The sequence below is a fragment of the Nipponia nippon genome, unplaced genomic scaffold (assembly GCF_047370975.1).
Source record: "Nipponia nippon isolate SJK-2023a ecotype South Korea unplaced genomic scaffold, ASM4737097v1 scaffold_2, whole genome shotgun sequence".
Lineage (NCBI taxonomy): Eukaryota > Metazoa > Chordata > Aves > Pelecaniformes > Threskiornithidae > Nipponia > Nipponia nippon.
In genome coordinates this window covers 35395016-35415621 of record NW_028262336.1, presented here as the reverse complement: position 1 = coordinate 35415621, position 20606 = coordinate 35395016, and the positions used below count along the sequence as shown (strand labels likewise).

At 46.7% G+C, this 20606-nt stretch overlaps 1 protein-coding gene across 2 annotated transcripts; it reads left to right on the top strand.

Moving 5' to 3' along the window:
* Window positions 1-735: 735 nt before the first annotated feature.
* SIK1 (salt inducible kinase 1) lies at window positions 736-14361 on the top strand. 2 transcript variants are annotated; one of them, XM_087758182.1, is made up of 14 exons: window positions 736-861; window positions 1105-1338; window positions 2197-2313; window positions 4847-4910; window positions 5118-5279; window positions 5559-5683; window positions 5798-5921; window positions 6938-7161; window positions 7400-7549; window positions 8198-8320; window positions 8579-8804; window positions 9503-9778; window positions 10332-10563; window positions 11338-14361. In XM_087758182.1, exons 2-14 carry the CDS (start codon window positions 1186-1188, stop codon window positions 11756-11758), a joined length of 2397 nt encoding a protein of 798 aa, XP_087614308.1. In that variant the 5' UTR covers window positions 736-861; window positions 1105-1185; the 3' UTR covers window positions 11759-14361. The 2 variants fall into 2 exon arrangements, with proteins under 2 accessions (XP_087614308.1, XP_087614307.1); XM_087758181.1 differs by lacking the exon at window positions 736-861 and having other exon boundaries at window positions 962-1338.
* Window positions 14362-20606: the final 6245 nt, after the last annotated feature.

The window sequence follows — 20606 nt, the reverse complement described above, 5'->3', positions numbered from 1 at the left end:
AAGACGGGGGCTGTCTCGGTGGCTGGGATGGGGCTAGCGGGGGGCCTGGCACCCCAGCCGGCAGGGCCGGGGGGCGGTCACCGGGGCTGGCCGGGCGCTGGCGCCGGGGCGCTGCCCGCCCCCGATGCGGGGTTAGCGCGGCGTCCGCAGTCTCCACATCTCCGCCGAGCCCTCGGCAGGGCACCGCGGCTGTGGGCGAACCCAGCTTCTTGCTGCCGGCGGCCTCGGGCGCTCAGGGCGCTCAGGGGAGACGGGAACGGCCAGGAAACGGTTAACGACTGCCGGCGCCCCGCGCGCCAACGGTTGACGCCGGCGCCAGGCGCGCCGGTAGGGGGCGACCCCGCCAGGAGAAGGGAGGCGTCACGTGACAGCAGACCCCCCCCCCCGACTGCCCCCTCCCTCCTTCTGCCCTGACGTCACCGCCCCTCCGTCTCCCGGGCGACGGCTCCATCAGCGCGCGCGTCAGCGCCGCCCGTTCCTTGGCAACGGCCCGGTGTCTCGCTCTCCTTCAGCCTCGCGCCTGGGCGCGCGTCTCTCTGGCGTCAAAGTGACGTCAATGGGCCCGTCTCGGCTTTCGGCGGTGGGCGGGGGGAAGAGGCGGGAGGGAGGGCGGGGTGTGCGCGGAGGGGGGCCGGCGGAGGGGGGGGGGAGGGGAGGGGAGGGGGCGGGGGGCCGGGACATCCCGCGTGCTCCCGCCTGCCCCCCGGCGCACGCACACACACACATACACACACGCGCGCACACGCGCACACACTCACGCACGCTCTCGCGCGCACACACCCCACCGCGGCGGCGGCGGCGGCACAACCCGGCGCCGGCAGCCGCGGAGAGCGCCCGCCCGCCCTCCCGCCCGCCCGTCAGGTACGACGGCTCAACGGCCGCTCCGACGGTTGGCCAACGGCCGCGCGCGGCGGTTGAGGGGGCGCGCGGGGCGGCGGCGGCGCGCGCGCGGGTCCGGCCCGGCGGACATGCAGCCGAGCGGCCGGGGGTGAGCGGGGCGGCCGCGACTCCGCGCCGGGGCCGGGGAAGAAGCCGCGGAGTTGTGAGGGAGGCCCGGCGGCGGCGGCCGGGGCTGACGGGCTGTGCTGTGCCGTCTCCGTGCAGGTGCGAGCGCCCGCGTCCCCGGGGCAGCGCGGATGCTCCCCTCCTAGGCGCGGCGTGCGCTGCCCGCCACCCGCCTAAACCATGGTGATCATGTCAGAGTACACCGCCGTGCCCGCCGCCGGACAAGCCCAGCAGCGGCCTCTGCGAGTCGGCTTCTACGATATCGAGAGGACCTTGGGAAAAGGCAACTTCGCGGTGGTCAAACTGGCCAGGCACAGGGTGACCAAAACGCAGGTGGGTGCGGAGGCCGGGGCTGGCGGGGGGGACGGGGGGCGAAGAGCTCCGTGCCTTGCCCGGCCGGCAGCCGCGGGCCGCCTCGGCAAGCAGCGCGAAGTGAACTGACATCGGAGATGGAGGGAGCGGCAGCGGGCTTCGCAAAGTCCGGCGGGCTGGCTTGTTGACTGTACACCAGCAGCCGATGTGGCCGTTGGTAGCAGCTCCTAGAGTTCCCGGTGTGTTCGCAGAGTTCAAGTAAAATTAAAACAGAGCAAGAATATATAAAAAACAGTATTTCTGAGTGTTAGGGTGGCTTCACTGAATTACTCTTAGTTTGCTAGAGAGTCCAACAAATTAAGGATCTTTTGAAGACTTTAGGCGGGTTTAATTTTTTCATTCAATGTGTACTTTTCAAGAACAAAGAACTTGCGGTGTTATTTGCAGAAATACTTTATTAGCGGGCACGCAACCATATTTCCACTTGTAGTGCATGTCAAAATCATATTGGTCGCTACAGTAGAAAATAGTCTGTTACAGGAATCTGTCTTTCACTGGCATGGGATGGATTAAAAGATTTACCGAATCCTGTCCAGTGTTAATTTCTGCAGTTCTGTTCACTACCTTACGTGTAATCCTTTGACGTAGAAAAGGAAAATGAAAATGTTCTGTGTCGTGAATTCTGTGCAGTTCAGGAAAACAGAATCAGCTTTGTCAAGTTCGTACTTTAAAAGCTACTTTACTTGGATTTTGTGAGTTTGTGTGTGTGGGGATGTCTTTTTTTTTTTCTTTTTTTTTTTTTTAAGAGACCTTAACAGTAACAGTACCTATTTTTTAATGTCTGGGGTTATTTTATTTTATTATTTTTTAAATCTGCAGGTTGCAATAAAAATAATTGACAAAACAAGGTTAGACCCAAGCAATCTGGAGAAGATTTATAGAGAAGTTCAGATAATGAAGCTTTTGAATCATCCCCACATTATCAAGCTATATCAGGTAAGGGGTCAGCTTTGAAGTGTGGCATGCAGATGAGATATGCTTGTGCTCTTCTCTTGCACATGATTTTGCATGAAATATTTGGAGAGAGAATGCATAGTGAAATACTTTTTGAAAAACACTTAAAATTAACTGGGTTTTTTAAAAGTCATTCGTCATTCTTCGAACAAGACTGTGATACGTTGGACAGCTTTTTGACAAAACGCACTGTAAAGTTTACAATTAAAACCAAGCTGAAGTTTCTTTTGGAACTGATTTTCTGAGCTTCTATGATTAACTTGCCTTTCCTAACTCCTCTGCTTTTCCAGTTTAGAGGATTGGAACTTCTTACGTGCTTTTGATAAGGGGGAGGACTTAAACTCATGTAGGATAGCAGAGAAGAAAGCAGAAAAGTTGAGTTTGCCATAAATGGAAGGGATTTAAAATCAACAACAAAAAAACCAAATCAATCTAAGAATTAGAATTCTCATCTAAGAAGAAAAGAAAAAGCCCGTAAATGTTGGTATCTTAGAATATGTCAAAAAAAACCCCGTTTGGTTATTCTGTTCCAATATGTGTAGTTTTGAAAGTGAATTTTAAGTATCTTTCCCCTTGCAGAGTTTCGCAACATGAATTTTGGTTTAGGCTTGTTCGGTTTCTGCACTGATGGGCGTTTTTAACAGTAAGAACAAATTAATGTGTTGTGCAGAAAACAGGATCACAGCTGTCTAGTGAGCAAGGACTGCTTTGCAAATTCTAAATATTTGATCTAATTAGCATTTGGTGTAAGTTCCTCTTAATCATCTTAAATAGTGCCATGTGGATTTAAGAAGAAGATGAGGTATCGCAGTCTGTCTGGACCTGTCTAGAAGGGCGGGGGAGGCGAGAGAAGTAGATGGATGAAGCAGCAGGTCTGAAAGTCCATGTGCAGTAGTAAACCTTATTATCAGCTGCAATCTTACCGTTGGGTTTGTTAGCTTAAAAAAAAAAAAAGAAAAAAAAAAGTTTAATTAATGTGTAAGGCTGAAGAGCCAGTGAGGCAGGTGCTTAGGCAAGGCATTATTTTTAAAGACCTTGACACACATGAAGTGCTTGATATTTATAGTATTAACCATCATAACAAAAATTATTCTGTGTTAACATCTGACGTCACTGGTGCCCGTAGGGCAGTATAGGATATACAGAAACATTCTAACAGTTTGGTTGATTTCATTTCAGTGGAATGATGCGGGTGAAAATACTATTTCAAAGCTTTTAGAAAAGCAGGTTAAATTCCATCTAGTTGAACCACTTCACTTGATGGACCAAATGACGTTGGTAGTGGACCATAATTTCTTTTCAGTGAAGTTTTCTTTTCTTTGTTGTTGTAACTGATGCTTTACCTGTTTGGTGGAGACTGAGAAGCCGGGATGGAATTAGATGACATACCAATGTAGGGTGTGTGTTCTTGTATTATTTCATCATTGTTTTAGTTTCAGCACAGCGTCTTAATTTCATCCAGCTGGCAACTTGCCCGGAGCACTTTCCTTCAGGTTTTTTAAACTGGGAACCTCTTTTCCTTTGCTCCCTGTTTGTTTATTTTCATTTTGTGTTTGTGTGTACTTGTAGTGAGGGGAGGATAAGAGTCTCCCAGAAAGGTTACGTGTTAGGATCCTGGAAATTGCAGCCTTTGAAGTAGCATTGATGCTTTTTTCATTGTTAACCTGTTGTGAGCCTTCTGCTTCCAAAACAAAATATCTGCTCCTTGAGAGTCCAATTCCAGGGAAATGTCGTGTTTTAAAATCTGAAATGTAACATTTGAAAGATGTGCCATAGTAACTGAAGATGAATTTGGAAATGCTCAGCGTTTCTCATTCGTTGTTTGGTATTTAGTTCTTTTTTTTTTTTTCCTCCAAAGGAAAAAATTAACAAGTATCAAAGGAAGTTGATACTAGATTGCTAGGTGAATGCTGGGTGATATATTGACAGTTGTCGATGTGCATCAAGCACTGTCATTACACAAACAGCAGCCTATTGTCCCTTGCATGGGAGGCTTGCCGTGTCCCTGGCCAACACCAGATGGGAGCGGGGTATTTGATACTACTTCTTGATTTGTCCAAGTTGCAAATATCTCTCCTGATCTGAGTACCTGCTAGCCTTGAAACAAAGGCGACTTTATGTAAACTTCAAGTGTCCTTGCATGGTCAAAGTATATCAAATTAATTGTAAAACTATATATGCATATTTTAACAAAAAAGGAATTCAGGGCAGTGTATGAAATTATTGAAATGCTCATCAGTTATCTTACGGAGATTAGGTGGCATGGTAATGGTGAGAAGAACAATGGCGCGGGGAGCCATTGTATATTGTAGGCACATAAGCATTGATTTGTTATCTTTTTCATTACCAGTTTGCTTGGAAAGAACATTGTGGTGCAAAATTAGATGCCTTTACTGCCAGCCGCTGTGGCGAATAAATAATTGAACTGATATGTTTGAGAATACACTCAGAAAAATGAGTGAAACTACAGAGGTCTGCATTTTTTTTAAGCATGTCTTCTCTTGTGTCTTCACAGGTTATGGAGACAAAGGATATGCTTTACATTGTTACTGAGTTTGCAAAGAATGGAGAAATGTTTGGTAAGTCCTCACTGCCCAAGCTAACAGTTCTTTAGATTTAGAAACTGTGGCTTTATTGTTGTCATTCCTGAGTAACACATATATTCTGATTAAAAATCCAGGTTTGGTGTTGTCAGCTGTCAAACAGCAAGTGCAGCACCTGCGGGATTATGAAAAATTTCCTCCAGGTGTTTCTAAATCCTCCGCCTCTTTTGTTTTGTCTTGCAGATCATCTGACCTCCAACGGGCACTTAAGTGAAAGCGAAGCACGGAAGAAGTTCTGGCAGATTCTTTCAGCGGTGGAATATTGTCACAGCCACCACATAGTGCACAGGGATCTCAAAACAGAGAACCTTCTGCTAGATGCTAACATGAATATCAAGTTAGCAGGTAATAAGAAATATGCGGTTACTCTATAAACAACATTAGGCATGTAGGCAAATTCAATCTCCCTAGGATCATCCTATAAATGTATTTATGGTATCTGAAAATAAAACAAAAGTTACTGATATTTCTCTGAACATATCCTCTGGACAAAAGGGAATAGCTTAAATGAACAGGCAGAGAACAAAGCGATACATCTGCTCCCTTCTCTCCATTTCCTGCTACTTCTAAATATTAGTATGTGGTTGAGTGATGTCTTACCCCAGACTTTTACCTTCATTCCAGACTTTGGCTTTGGAAACTTCTACAAGTCGGGAGAGCCCCTCTCCACTTGGTGTGGAAGCCCACCCTATGCGGCTCCAGAAGTTTTTGAAGGCAAAGAATATGAAGGACCTCACCTTGATATATGGGTGAGCTTGATATTCCTTAGAAATTGCATTTCACACTCCATGAGGGTCTGTGGGCTTTCAAAATCATTGCTTCTACTGGAGTTACTCACATGCTGTGCTGTTTTCTATTGACAGAGCCTTGGGGTGGTGCTGTATGTCCTTGTCTGTGGTTCTCTGCCTTTTGATGGACCCAATTTACCAACTCTGAGGCAAAGAGTGCTGGAGGGGCGGTTCCGCATCCCTTACTTCATGTCCGAAGGTGCTTTTTTTCAGATCCTTAATGTTAGAAAAGGGGCTACAGATAAAGGAACAGCTGTCCTGTTCATTCTTGAGGCAGTGACAGATGGGACTGGTTTTGCAGCTGGCAATCACTTTGTCTTTACATATCCAGTAATTTCTGTAGGGCAGTGCTTATAATAAGTTCAGGGGCTGGTTGCACGTTTTCTTTTCTGGGGTCTGCTTTATGGTGCATCTAAAAGGCTCTCATTTCCTTTCTTGGAGTATCTCTAATGGATGACAAAAATATTTGACACCCTAGCTGGAGAAATAATCGGTCACAAAAGAGAGAAAACAGGATTTTAATGAGACTAGCCTGCAATGCTGAGATGGGTGCAGTTCTCCTGAGATATTTTAACGATGCAGAAGGGGTATATTTCAGTGTGGCTGTGCTGTCAAGGAGAGCAGAAATAGTGGGGCTTATCACTGTTTCTTGAATGCTCATACTTGAACAGTCTGATGAGAAAAAGGAATTGAAGAGTATTATCACCTCTCTCTGATTTGGATTTGAAAACAGATGAATGTGCCTCTCTCTTCAAGTGAAGAGTATCTTTTGAAGTCTAACCTTTATCAGTTATAGCTCTGAACGGCTTTGATTCCCTGGTTATAAACAAATAAGCAGTATACATGGACCAGGAAGCTGTATGTAATGGGGTTCTGTACTAAATTCTGACCTATTTTAAGTGAATGTAACATCTTTAAACCTGCATCCACTCAAAATGAGCTCACCTACAAGGCGCAAGGCCACCTGAAACCTGCTGGTATCCAGTACAGCTTCATTTCCTGTAGTGACGTATTGCTTTTATGAAATGTATGTGGACCTCTTTTGTGCTGATTTGACTATCTGGTAGTCAGACCAGGCATCACCTGCTCAGAAACCTTTAATTCCCATTTTCACAGACATCATACACTGCTGCTGGGAAGGTTTCTTAGCAGTGACCTGGGGCTGGGCTGTTATTTTTACCCCTTGCTCACGAGTTTATCATCTTTGCCATCCAGACTGTGAAACACTAATCCGACGGATGTTGGTTGTGGACCCAACCAAGCGAATAACCATTTCCCAAATAAAGCAGCACAAGTGGATGCAAGCTGACCCATCTCTTCAACAGCAGCAGTCTTTGTCCTTCTCCATGCAAAACTACAACTCCAACCTCGGTGACTACAACGAACAGGTCCTTGGGATCATGCAAACACTTGGCATCGACAGGCAGAGAACTGTTGAGGTGAGAAGTGCTTGCCCCTCAGATACATCTTCAGTGACTACCAGAATGCCAGTGGTGCAGTCATATATATGTCATTCAGTGACTAGCCTTGATCCAGTGTCACAGTGTAGTAATCTTCCCTGCCCTTCTGGATTTTTACTTATTTTTTGACTGCACTATTATGAGGCCTTAGTGATGAGTTTTGTCTGCTTATATCCTGAGTTATCTGTAGCTCAAGGGTCCTCTCAATGTCTCCTAGTCTCTGCAAAACAGCAGCTACAACCATTTTGCGGCAATTTATTACCTGCTCTTGGAGCGCCTCAAAGAGTATCGAAGCAGCCAGCTATCGAGTCGTCCAGCAACTGGCCGTCAGCAAAGGCCGAGGAGCTCCGAGATCAGCACTGTCGAGGTAAGGAAGGGCATTACTTACCTGGGAGGCTGTGTTTGTTGTCTCTCTTTTTTTCTGCCCCTTGCTATGGGAAGAGACTAGGTGGTAACTCTCAGGCTTCTGAAAACCAGTTCTGGTATTGGTGCCCTCTGACAAGACGCAGCCTACTGTTCTTCAGCAGGAGGCTGACTGAATACTAACGGCCTGTTTCCTAAGAAGTGACTGTGGGTCATGGTCCAAAGAATAGGCTGCCTCCGGTGCAGGTCAATAATGAGCCAGCAGATTTGGCTTCTCCTGGAAGTTTGCCCTCTTAGGCATGGATCAGTTACACTTCTTTGTTGCATACCCCATAGGATCCTCAGAAGTACTCCATGAGTCAGTTTGTGTGTTTTTCTGACATTCTTTTTCCTTTTCCTCACCCCCACCCCCTTTAAAGTGTGCTCTGTGTGCCTATTCAAATTGTACTTCCAGTTAAATTGCTTAACTTAGAGAAGGAATTTTGTGTTTATGTTGGCATTGAAAGACTGGCTTTGCTAATTTTCATAGAAAGTACGTGGAGAAAGCTTGCATGGAAGGTGGCTCTGAAATTCCTTGAGCCTCCAGTATCTGAAAGGTCATGTGGAACTGCGGTGTATGTGATGGCTTCTGTGCATCGCTCTCTCTCTCCAGATGCCTCAGGACAGTCTCACTAGTGAAACCCTGCGATCATCTCTGCTTTACCAGCAACCTCAGAGCCTGATTCAGCCATCCTTGCAGGCAGAAATGGACTGTGACATGAGCAATCCATTACAGGTTGGTGTTCTCAGCTAAACTTCTTTTTTTTTTTTTTTTTTTTTTCTTCCCCATTGTTCTGCCAATCCAAAACAACAGGGGTTGTGACTCTGTTGTTCTCTCCCTCCAATCTTTGGTTTGACATTTGGGCATGGTGTCATAGCAGCCTCTCAAACAGTACGCCTACTGAAGACATGCCACAGGGCTGTAAAGAGCATTAAAAGGTAGTGCAGAAATAAGTGAAACACCCTTCAGTCTGTCATCTGACATGTTTTGCAGCCTGTGTTCTTTCCTGTGGATCCCAACTTCAACGGGCTCTTCCGGAACCGCTCCATCTCCCCCAACAGCCTGCTGGAGACCACCATTAGTGAAGAAGTAAGGCAAGAGAAGGAGCTGGAAGATGAAATTAAGGCGTATGACCACCCCATCTGCATCCCTAGCAACACCAGCAGGAGGCACACGCTGGCTGAAGTGACCACCCATTTCTATCAGCATGCCCCTCCATGTAAGTAAGTCTGGAAGAGATGAAGGGTGTCCGTAGTTAGAGGAAAAGGACAGAGAAGGGGTGCCATAGCGGACAAACGCCTGGGGAGTATGTGCTGATTTTACCTTGACTGGGGTAGGAAAGCCCAGAAAAGAGGTCTGTGCTCTGCCCTCCACAGTTCTGTCTTCCCATAAATAAGCATGGCCCTTAAGGAAGAGACGGTGCACTGTTGTGTTTCATCTAGATCACTTTAGAGAGGAGCATTCTCACAACCAGGACGTAACCCTTCTCTGCTTGCTTCTGCTGTTGTACTGGGGGAGGTGGGGGTGCCTGAATTTAAAAAAAAAAAAAAGGTCATCTATTTGGTACACATCCAGACCCCATGAACTAAACAAACAAGCAAAATGGTTCACAAAACAATAATCCCATGTCAGAGCTGTTGTGCTAAAGGAACACTGTAGGCCTAATCCAGCATGCCCTGGCGGTGCTGGAGTTGCTGGCAGAGCCCTGTCGGCTGGATGGGAGCCCAAACTTAGGTTATGCATTGATGACCTCTTGCTGGAGTCAAGCCCTGCAACAACACGAGTTGCTGGACACCTCTGCAGCTCGCAGCTGCTTATTAGTGCCAATGTAGGTGGGCAGAAGGCTCTGATGTCATGTTTGTTCCTTCCTGTACTCATCTTGGGAATGCTCTTTCTCTCCTTCCTTCCCCTCCATAGGTATAGTCATTTCCTCTTCTGCAAGCCCCACAGAGGGAACTAGTTCAGACAGCTGCCTTACTTCGTCTTCAAATGACAGCTCCGTGGCCCTGAGCAGCTGTTTGGCAGGTCAAGTAATGACGGGGAGCCCAGCCACAGCTAGGATGACGTCACCCTTCCTAGCTTCCCAGTCTGACGCTCCGGTGTTACAAGCCCAGGGCTGCATGGGAGGTGCTTCTCTCCTGCCTGTCAGCTTCCAAGAAGGAAGGCGAGCATCTGATACCTCATTAACTCAAGGTAATGTCTTCCTTGCTTTATTGCTGGCGAATTGCACCCTTCCAACTGCCACTAGAAAAGGGTAGCATGCAGGGATACTTGCTTGCCCGTGTTAGCGTTGCACTGAGGCCAGCCACCTCGGTATTCTGCCTCTCGTATTCGTGGTCCCTGAGGGAGGGTTGGATGCTCTGAGGAAGGTGCCTAGATGAGAGGTTCTCAGATACTGATTCAGTGCGCCCATGAAGATATTTCTGCTGCCGTGAGTGGGATGGCAGGCTCTGCATTCCTCCTAAAATACGGAGTGCACAACGTCATGACTTCTATCAGGTTTCTCCTTTGCTGTGCGTGTGTCCATCTACACAAGGGTGCAGCTGTCCCAAACCCTGTTCCGTTACATAAGTTTTGCTCTGACCATCAGGCAGAGGGGTGAACGCGAACGGAAGAGTCACGGTCTCTTCTAGCGCAGTTCTCACGCAAATGAAGGCAGCTGCCCAGAAAGGCTGATCTGTAAAGTAGGCTCCTAGGCAAATGCTAAGGAGGATTAAAGTGCATTTCTTTTCCTCATGTCCCACAGGCTTGAAGGCTTTTAGGCAGCAGCTGCGGAAGAATGCTCGAGCCAAGGGGTTTCTCGGCTTGAATAAAATCAAAGGCTTTGCTCGGCAGGTGTGTCAGTCCTCCTCATCTCGGGCAGCAAGGAGTGCCATGAGCCCTTTCCAACACACACAGCCAAGCACCTGCATGTACAGCAGCAGCGGGAGCAGCAGAGAGGGAAGAAGCCTCCTGGAGGAGGTGCTACAGCAGCAGAGGTGAGAAGCTGGCCGGGAGGACTTCTGCTGTTTTCATAGGGGTTACTTTGGTTAGGGGCAAGCGAGGAGGAGTAAACACAGCAAAAGAAAGAGGTTGGGAAGTTTAGTCACTGGGGATTCCTATCCTCCATCTTTGCTGTGTGGCAGCAGATAAACTGCTTGGCTTCCTTTGTGGCTTCCTGCACTGGCATACGTTAAGACAGGATGTGCAGTTCCACTGAAAAATCTCGGCGTCCAAATATTTGGAGGTTGCTGAATTGAGAAGCAATTTGGTACTGTGGGGGAAAACATTACTTCTCCCCATTGCAAGCTGTGTTTTTCTTTGTTAGTTTTGGGAGTGATTTCTTTCCACCTCTGCCTCCTCCTATAATTTTCCCATGGCAAGGAAGTGAGACCTTGTAATTTGGAAAAGCTACAGCCCACAAAGGAGGCACAGTTCCAGTGGCCTCAAATATCATGTGTGGTGGCACCTCTTCATTCCCATAGAAGCAAGATGGAAAATTGAGTTTCCGGTTTATCTGCACACGGTGTCTCTAGAACATCTATTATTAGCAGGCCAAATGGTGACTAGATAACTTTCTGGTGATAGTCGCCCTCTCCAACATGAGTGAAAACGTGTTGACCTGGCATGATCAACTTGCTTTAATTGTACTGGCTGGGTAAGGAGAGGTTTGATAGAGAGAAGGAAACGAAGGGGAAATTATGGTCGGGGTGGGGGCAAGAAAAGAGGAATTGCAAGTTAACCTTCCTCTTCCATCCTTGGATTTTGTTCAGAATGCTCCAGCTCCAGCATCACCAGCTACTCCAGACAGCTTGTCCCCAGACTTCTCAGACATCTGCAACAAATGGCATCCCCTCCTCTGATGGCGTAGGTACCTGCAAAGCATCCAATTCTCTTCTGTTGTCAGAGCTACAAAGAGAGAACTCATTTGAGCTGGCCTTTGCTGGCAACAGCCAACTTCTCCAACCTCATTTCTTTGGTGTCAGCGTGTCACCGGTGTCCTCAGCAGCTCACCTTCTGGACACGCACCTGTACATCAGCAGCAACGTCTCTCCAGTTGGCACCACCTTCTCTCAGCAACAGAGTTTCTCCGCGCAGTCTCCAAGCTATGACGCTGTCACCCTGCAGCACGGGGACTGTGAGATGGAGGACCTGACTTCCAACCAGCTAGGGAAGTTCGTCCTAGTCAAATGAGAGCCCCGGCTGCTGTAGCTCACGCTGCTCTTGTTGCGAAGAACTTCCACCGCTGTTCCATGGCGTGTGCGGGTCCATGGCTGGCTGGTGTCATGTGGACGAGTGACTCTCGGAAGCAATAAATTTTGAAGTATGTGAAGAGGCTGTCTGGCTCAGAAAGCTAGCAACTTTATAGAACCGAAACAAGCAATATGTATGTCTTTTTGCTTCTACTATTCTTGCACTGAACAAATATGAATAGAAACTGAATTTTTTTAAAGGAAAAATAATGATGGGGAAGATGGGTGGGGCATTTGTGGGGACAGGGAGGGATGTGGTTGGGGAAGAACTCTTCGGTACTGTACTCAAGTCAGACCAATACAGCTCTGCTGTTATGCAAGATTAGCAGCTGTCAGTAGTGGTGACACAGCAGGGAGAGGCTTTTCAAAGAAGGGACCAGAGCCTCCCTTTTTCACAATATTCATTTATGGGTTTGTGAAGATGATTACCTCTTTTAAAGAAAATAAACAGAAAACCAGTGGCATGCAGCATTATGCATTCATAGAAGACAAAAATGGAAGCATTGCCATTTGTTGTTGGGTTTTTTTCCTCCTGTTAACACTTGTTTTATTTAAAGGAACCAACATCCCCATTCCACACCTCCTGGATATGTATACTTTGAATGAAAACTGTGAACTTCTCGCTTGATACATCAGCTGGAAAAGCTTAAAAAACCCCCTTCTAATTAGTACAGAAGCAAGTAATCTATTGAAAATGTATCCCTTGATATCAGGATCCAAATTGCATAACGTCTGGTCTTTTGCAGGGATGTTTGTTTGGGGGTGGCGTGTGTGTATATAGATGTATACACACGTCTGCACATGCATGTGTTTTGTTGGTCTGAATAATCTTTAGGAATCTTTTTATAAACACTAAGTTTTTTCATATTCTTGCAGAGGCACTGAGGAGGGATGCATTAGTACCGGTGGGGTGATGGGAAGGGTTTTCTTTTTAAAAAGCCCTCCTGGAGGTTGCCTACAAAGTTGCCTGAGGGGTATTTCTTAGTGCTGCACATTGTTATTTCCGCTGCTAATTATGTTTTTATGCATTTCATTATCAGGGTCCAAACAGAACTGACTCTTGGGGAAATGTGCAATATTGAGGTTATAATTATATACTGACAAAGACAAAAGGAATAGGCTAGAACAGAATTCTACTCGAACAGAGTACAGCTATTTCTGAACAAAACTGTATTAAAAGTGAGTAAAACAGCACAATCTTTGGGTGTTTGGGTTTGGTTGGTTTGTTTTTGGCATATTAGCAAAACGAGGTTTTGGATTAGATAGGTGTTTTTTCGTATGGTTTTTAATGCTGTATATGTATATAAATAGGAAGCAGAAAACTATATAACACTAGTTATTTTTTATATTTTGTAATATGCTTATATTGTGTTTCTGGTATAAACCCCACTCCCCTCCCAGGGCAGAGCATGACTCCTGTTGCTATCAGTAGAAGTCATGCTTAGGTATGAAGGGGGGAACAGACTGTGCTCCTGCAGGAATGAGCAGGGTAGGGCACGCAGGCTTTGGAAGCAGGTGAGCAAAGAGTGAGCCAGCCTGGCTGGGAGCCGCCATCCGGATGTCGGAGGATAGCTGCGTCTGTCTAAATGCTTAAGGACCCATCTCCCTGGTGTGACACAGGGTGCCTTCAAGTTACCTTGGCTTCATGCAACCTGCAGTATTACGCATTTGCAAATAATATAGATACCTGTTTTTCTGTTTGTTTTGTTTTTTTAAAAAAAAGAAAAAAGCCAAAGATCGACCAGGTTAATTGGTGGGAGTAGGAAGGGTTGAAGATGTCACGTGGCTCTGTCTGTGGCTCTCCATCAGCGACCTCTTTATCTGTGTGTCGTATCTGTGTGTCTGTTGGTGCATCTCCAGCTCGCCACTGCTGCTACGTGGTCTGGAAGCTTCAAAGTGAGAGAAAATGGCTTGAGTTGAGTTCCCGTTAATGAGTGGTGCCTTGCAGCAGAGAAAACACCAAAGTCTCATGCTCATTTGTAGTGGTTTTAAAAAAAAATAACAACAAAAAAAACCAACCCAAAAACCAGAATGTGTGGAGATGGCTGGAGAGGAGGGCGAGAAGAAGCCAGCTCATCACAAAGCAGCAACTTTGCCTTCAGCTTTGTAAGGGGTAGCACACACACTGAAAACGCAGAATTTCCTCTTCGATACTTGTTTTGTTTAATGCCATGGATCAAAAGGCCACAGATTCTTTTGTTTCCTGTCCTGAGCAACGACAAGCACTTTACTTTCATAGTATTTTTTTTTTTTCCAATTGCTGTAGAACCTCTTTGGAATTATTGCTGGAGCAGAAAGAGGTCATTTTAAAAGTTTGGGGTTTTTTGTAGATATCTTGACAGTGCTGTTCCGCAGACTGCAATGCAATAGGGTATTTAAAGACACTGCGTGATTGGTTTAATTGAGATGTATAGTTTATTTTTTATCATGACTGAACAATCATTTTATTTCTTCGGTTAAAATGAGAGGTGTACACCAACATGATTAGTCGATGTGTTTTATTTAATATTTAAATAAAAAATGTTTTAAAATTGTTGTCCTGCAGATGATTCTGTGCAGTATTTTCATCTGATACATACAGATGCCTTGCATAGTTGAGTCTCATTTTAAAGCCTAAGTCCAGAGGACGTTACTGATGCTTTCTATTACATACTAAATGAAGAGGAATGGCGGGCTCACAAATCTGATAATGGGATATTGAGCCTTTCACTGCTGGGCAATCTGTCTGAATCTAACCCCAGTCTGTAGTAATCGGGTTATAAAATCTGACAGTAAGAGAGGTCTTCGGAGTGAAAATGGTCAAGCATGGTTTAGTCCTTACCAGATGAGCACGCCGTCCCTGTCACCTTGGTCTGAAAGAGGCCCCAGCCAGATTAAGGCAGTGATGGAAGAAAAGCAGAGGGGAAGAGAGAGGGAGGGATTCCAGGGGCAATCCAGGCTTTTCTCCCTTCAAACATAATTTGACAATTAAAAAAATACTGGAAACCCAGGCTTAGTTGTGCTGGGGATGCCTGTACGGCGCTGGCTGCCCTGCACTGTGGAGACGCCTTGGCTTGAAACAAGCTGAGGCTCCTGCTGCCAGCACCCAGCGCGCGGGTGGGGATGCGCCCCGGCTCCCAGTTGTGAGAGCAGCCGAGGCGGCTGCCTGTGAAGCAAGACAGCAGCAGTGGAGCCGGCGGAGATGTTGCCCACCCAGCCTGGCCCAGGGAGGGAACGGCCAAAAGGAGGGGCAGGGGCTGGGTGGCGGGAGGCTGCGAGGGGAAGGGGCCCGCGGGGCCGCGCCTGGGGGAGCGCGGAAGGAGAGAGCGGCCCGACCCCGCTGCTTGGGCTGCGGGACCGGATCCTCCGTCTCTTCCCCAGCCCTACCGAGCTCGCTCCGGGTTGCCTCTGCGCCTTTGAGAGACATGCGTAGCCCTGGGCTGTCGTCTGCACAGCAACCTCTGGTTTAACCTGGCAAACACTCGGCAAAAAAAAAGAATTTTTTCTTCCCAACAAACAATGGTGGGTTTTTCTGAAAAAAATTTAGATCCTTATTCTGAAGTTTTTATTTTCAAATACACCTTTCACATTTTGAAGGAAGGGAAGAGTGGTGGGAAGGTTAACCAAAAAAGTTAAACAAAAGCTTGGGGGCAACAGAGACAATATTTACTTATTTTGCTTTCTAAAGGAGTTGTTTGCTGAGCTGCAGTTTGTAGAGCTCTGTATGCGTTTGCCGTGATTCTCAAACTGGTAGAAAGGTGTCATGCACATGTTTTTCCAGGGTTGTGTTTTCAATGTGACGACCCAAAGTTAGGAATTGTGCAACTATTAAAAATGATGGAGGTATTCTTAATTATTTTTAATCTAGCTTTTAGTATGACCTGGTTTAAGAATAACCCCAACTCCTGTTTTCAACTGGGTTCTCAGGGCGTTATTTTAAACCCCAGTAATTCTGGGAAATCTCAGAAAGTTGCTTCTTAATGGATATAAATCAGTGCAGCTCCACCAACTTTCACTGACATCAGCGACCCTTGGGTATAGAGGGATCTTGACAGCATCGTGATTTCTGCAAAATGGTAGGAAAAACAAGAACAAAGAAACCCTGGGACTCTGGACACAGTTTCCATGTGTACACTGTTTCACTCTCGGTGCTTTAGTCACTGTCTTCCTGCCTTTCCTCCGAAATCTGTCTCTGCTCCTGTTTACCACGTTTGTTTTTGTCTTTAATATCTCTCGAGATGCTGTTTTTCTTGGCTTCGTTTCTCACGTTACAACTTGGTACCTAGTTCCTTTTCCTTTCTTTCCCAGCCCAGGATTGGTGTTTTTTCCCCCCTTTCAGATGGAACAGATGCTGGCAAGTTTAGCGTAGCCCCAAAAGTGAATGATCAAACCTTGTGTTTTTTTTTAAAAAAGGAAATGCTTGGAGCTGGCAGGAGATACCAGACTGGTAGCAATGAAAAACACAGCCTGTTTTTGCACGGAGCAAGCCGAGCGCAGACACGAGGCCGAGCGCTCTGGTGCCAGCGTGGTCCAGCCATGGTAGCGAGGGGTTCTCGCCTGTCCCTCTCCTCCTGCCCTCCGGCAGGGGATGCATAACTCGACCCCAGACCCATGACCTTCTCCTTCGCCGTGCCCAGAGCAGCAGTCACACCTCAGTGAGGAAAGACCTTCCTCATGGTGAAAGGCGTCGGTCGTGTAATCTTGGCCTGTGTCGGCTGGAAAGGAAAAAAGTGGCAGAAGGGAGAGCAGTTGAGCGTACAAAATTATGGTGCATGAGATAGAAAGTGATCGGTACTTCCGTTTTACTCATCTTGCAAAGTGGGAATAAGGCACGCTTCATGCAATGAAGGAGAATTAATTTAAGAACAAATAAAAGGAAATATGTGCCTTGGGAGGACATTGCTTCAAATACGGTTGCTGGTTTATTTCATGACTGCTAACTACTTTTAGTGGTGACAGTTAAATCGATGATAAAGGTAATCCACCGTCATGGTTTATGGATTTAGCAGAGCATCTGCAGGAGATCAGGAAGGAGCTGGTCTTTGGTACAGACTGCCAGGGGCATGATACGTAGGTCTTTAGGACAGAAATGCCTTTCTCCCGAGGCAGCAGATATTAGTGCCTGCCAAAGGCAAGACATTCATGTGAGGTGAACAAACTTGATCATCACCTGCAATAAATTCCAGTTTCTTAATATACCATATATATACCATCTTATATCCTATACCATCTTATATCATATGTAATGTCTTATGCAGTGATAGTGGCTCAGACTCAAGGTCCAGCTAATCAGGTAGCTCATTTCAGAAGCAGACACTTAGGGAAAGGGTGTAAGGACAGGGCAAGCATAGCACAATCCCTCTGTGGTATTACCAGCTCAGTAGAGAGCAGACGGTGGTTAAGGGAATTTTTGACTGGCATCTGGGTCATTGTGTTTAACAGCTGCAGATGGGTCGAGCCTTCAAGAATTTGGCTAACGCCTTTCGGAATTCTTTTATAATTCTGGCTGTCACAGGATCCTGCAACAACGAGTGCCATAATTCAATTTTGCATTGTGTGAAAGAAGTAATTCCTTTTCTTTGTATTAGACCTCCAAGCCCAATAGATTGGGCTGTGCTGCCTTTCTCTTGTGATATGCAGACACAACGAGTAGTGCTTTCCTGTTCACACCTCCACGCTGCTCACGAGTTGTCGGGACCTCTCTCACATCCCGTCTCTGTTAAGGTGACCGAGCAGAAGAACTCTACTGTAGTTAGCCTGCCCGCCTATGGAAACCATTGCACGTCTCCGTGCCATCTCTTCTGTATCTTCACTGAGTCTTCTACATCCTCCTCGGTGTATGCGGGGCTGCACCCTGTGTTTGAGGCAGGGGTACCCTAGAAGTGGTCACTTTTTCATTCTCTCTTCATTCGGTAGTCGTTCCTAAAGCTGTTTTTTGCCTTGTTGGCAACTGTTGAGCAGTGAACTGGAGTTTTCAGCAAATTCGGTAACTTTGAGATTTCCTTCCTGACTGACATTAATTTAGAGCCCCTGATGGTCTTTGTATGGCTACGGTTGGTGTTCCTCATGCTCCTTGTTTTGTATTTGCTGCTGGGGAGTTTCATATGTCATTTCCTCAGCTTTCTGAGATCAGTCTCTACTTGGTTGCAGTTGGATCTTTTACGAATACACCGTGTTGCCCAGGTCTTAACACAAATGGATTTGCGATGCCTGAGCTCTCACTCTACAAACCGCTCTTTCCTGTTCTTTCACATATCTGGCTATTCTGCTTTTCGTTATACTTTCTGTCAGTTCGCCTTGCCCAGCTTTCCAGCCCACAGGTCTCTGGATGGCCTCTAAAAGCCCTTTTTAAAAATGAATGTAACATTTGCCACCTTCCATTCCTGCGGTGCCTCGCCGTTTCAACAGCTGCTGTGGTATTGTACTGAATAGGTCAGCAGTTTCAAGTCTGAGTTCTCTCAGAGCTCTTGAGTGAAACCGTCTGGTCCCAGCAATCTGCTAATATTACTTTTATTGTTTTATCCTAAAATCTCTTCTACTGACACTTGAGTTTGGAGAGTTTTCGAGGCTCATTCCCTGTGCAACCAGCCACTGGAGTGGGGCTGGAGTGGGGCATGAAATCGAGCAGAACTACCAGGAGCGGACGGATGGCTCTGCGTGGCCAGCAGCTGAGCCACGCAGACCACATGCTCTCCCTTTTGCACCTCACAGGCAGGTGACAAAGCAGTGACAGCAGGGTGGGCACCGGGGAATGCCCAGGTCAGCCCAGCGGGCCCCTCGTTACGTCCTCCAGAGATGGCCAAGACTTTCTCTCTTCACTGTATTTACAGAGATGCAGAGTTGAATTTATGGCTCGCTTCCTCAGATGATGTAAACTGGCGTTGCTAAATCAAAGCTAATGCAGCGACGCTGCTTTATGATATAAATGCTATTAACAGCACATTAAGGCTCTGACCTCCAGAGCCAGACAATCTCATCCTTTGTTTCTTCAGCCACTGAGGCAGTGAATTTAGATTCATTATTTTTGACGGAGCTTTTCCTGTATCATGCTGGGGTGCTTTTTTAGTTCTCCTCTGTCTTACGTCCCTTTCCACTATCCTGGGCAACTGTTTTTTTACCAGTTCTTGGTTTATTCTGTGAAAAAAAAAAAATCTTAGTCAAGAGCTGGAAGGGATTTCAGAAATTCTAGCTAAGTGCTTTTTTGCCTATCCTTGCTGATCATTTCTTTCCCATTTGCTGGTAAGGTAACATCATTATCATTTGGTAAGCTCATCTGCGCACTCAATAGGTAGATGGGTATTTAGGGCCTCTCACACCTATTATCCCCAGTCACCTGCAGGATTTCCAAACAGATGTCCTCCTGCAAGCAACGTCTTGCAAAAACTGAGCTTTAAACCCCTCTGTTCATGCCACATGAAAAAAAAAAAAAGCAAATAATTTGATTTTAGCTGCTTTGTCCTGCTTGCTTAACAGTATTACTCTTATATTTGCTGGGGTATATTCACACTTTCTGTTCTGGTAGTTGTGCAGTGGTCAGCTAAGTGTCTTATTCTTTTTTTCCTGCTCAACTCTTGTATGGTAGCAGATGCTTTTACTGAAAACGTAAAATTAGATTTCCAGGAACACTTATGCACATGCCTTTGAAATCCATTTTCCATGAACATTTTTGCTTTCTGTTCATGGAAAGTGAGCAGAACAGGAACAAGGACACAGAGCCACCAAATTAACTGCAAAGCTGGACAGATCCGGCAGTTATTTACATGACCCCTGCTGCTTTCCCTTTATTCATGTGTCTGAGAAAAACTGGGGTATTGGTCTTAATTTTGGGGTGGGGGGGTTAATAACTCTCTGCAGAAGGAGGTCTGGACATTTTGAATTCAATTAAATACGGGAGTGAAAGGGTGGATCTTTGTCCTGGAGGGAGGAAAGGCTTCTCTGTGGATTAGTTGAGGTAAGATGGTTTTAAAAGGCTACAGTGAGGTCTTCATAATGGCTTTGACACAGAAATGTAGCTTTAATTCTTAATTACTCAGATGTCTATTGTAAATCACCAAACAACAGACCCAATGAGTCGTAGGCATCCAAACAATGTGGCCCAGTGGTTATGTTCCCATGAAAGCAGTGGGAAGTGGAGAGGAACAGATCTGACGGGACTAGGTGACTTCAGGCCACTCAGCCCACTTCTGCACACTGACTGCTGCTTGGGAGGAGGTCCTGTTTAGCAGGGGTCCAACGCGTGGTGGGAGCTGTGCTCTCCAGAGGGAAGGGAGCCAAAGCTGCATTTCATCCTGGGAAGATGAACATCAGAGCTGCAGGGGAAAACGGGAGTCCCAGTCTCCCTCTCATGCCCTTTGTCAGTGGAAGCAGCTCTCTGAACAGCTTTGCTGCATTTAATGCCAGTGTCTCTTCTACGACCAGCTACCTGTCATGAATGGCACAAGTGGCGGGAGATGCCAGGACGGTCCCAGGCAGCAGGAGGAGGAACTGTGGGTCCTGTGATGGAGGAGTTGGTGCGACTGGGCTACGAGACTGTATGTGCTGCTGGACCTTGGGAACGAGGGGAAATTGCCTGGGACTACCAGGCTTTTGCCATAGTCCTACTGTTTGTCCTCAAAAGGAAGTGAATAATTTTGCTGTACAGAGGCCCTCTTTGGCACATTTTGAGGTTGGTCACAGGCTGTGAAATCCACTTTCTCCCAGCTCCAGCCCACTGTCAGGTAGTGGACACAGGGGTTCTTGGGTGCAGCAATACCTGGTCGTTCTTCATCACAGATTCTGTTTTGCAAGCCCGTAGGTGCCCTCCTCGTCTC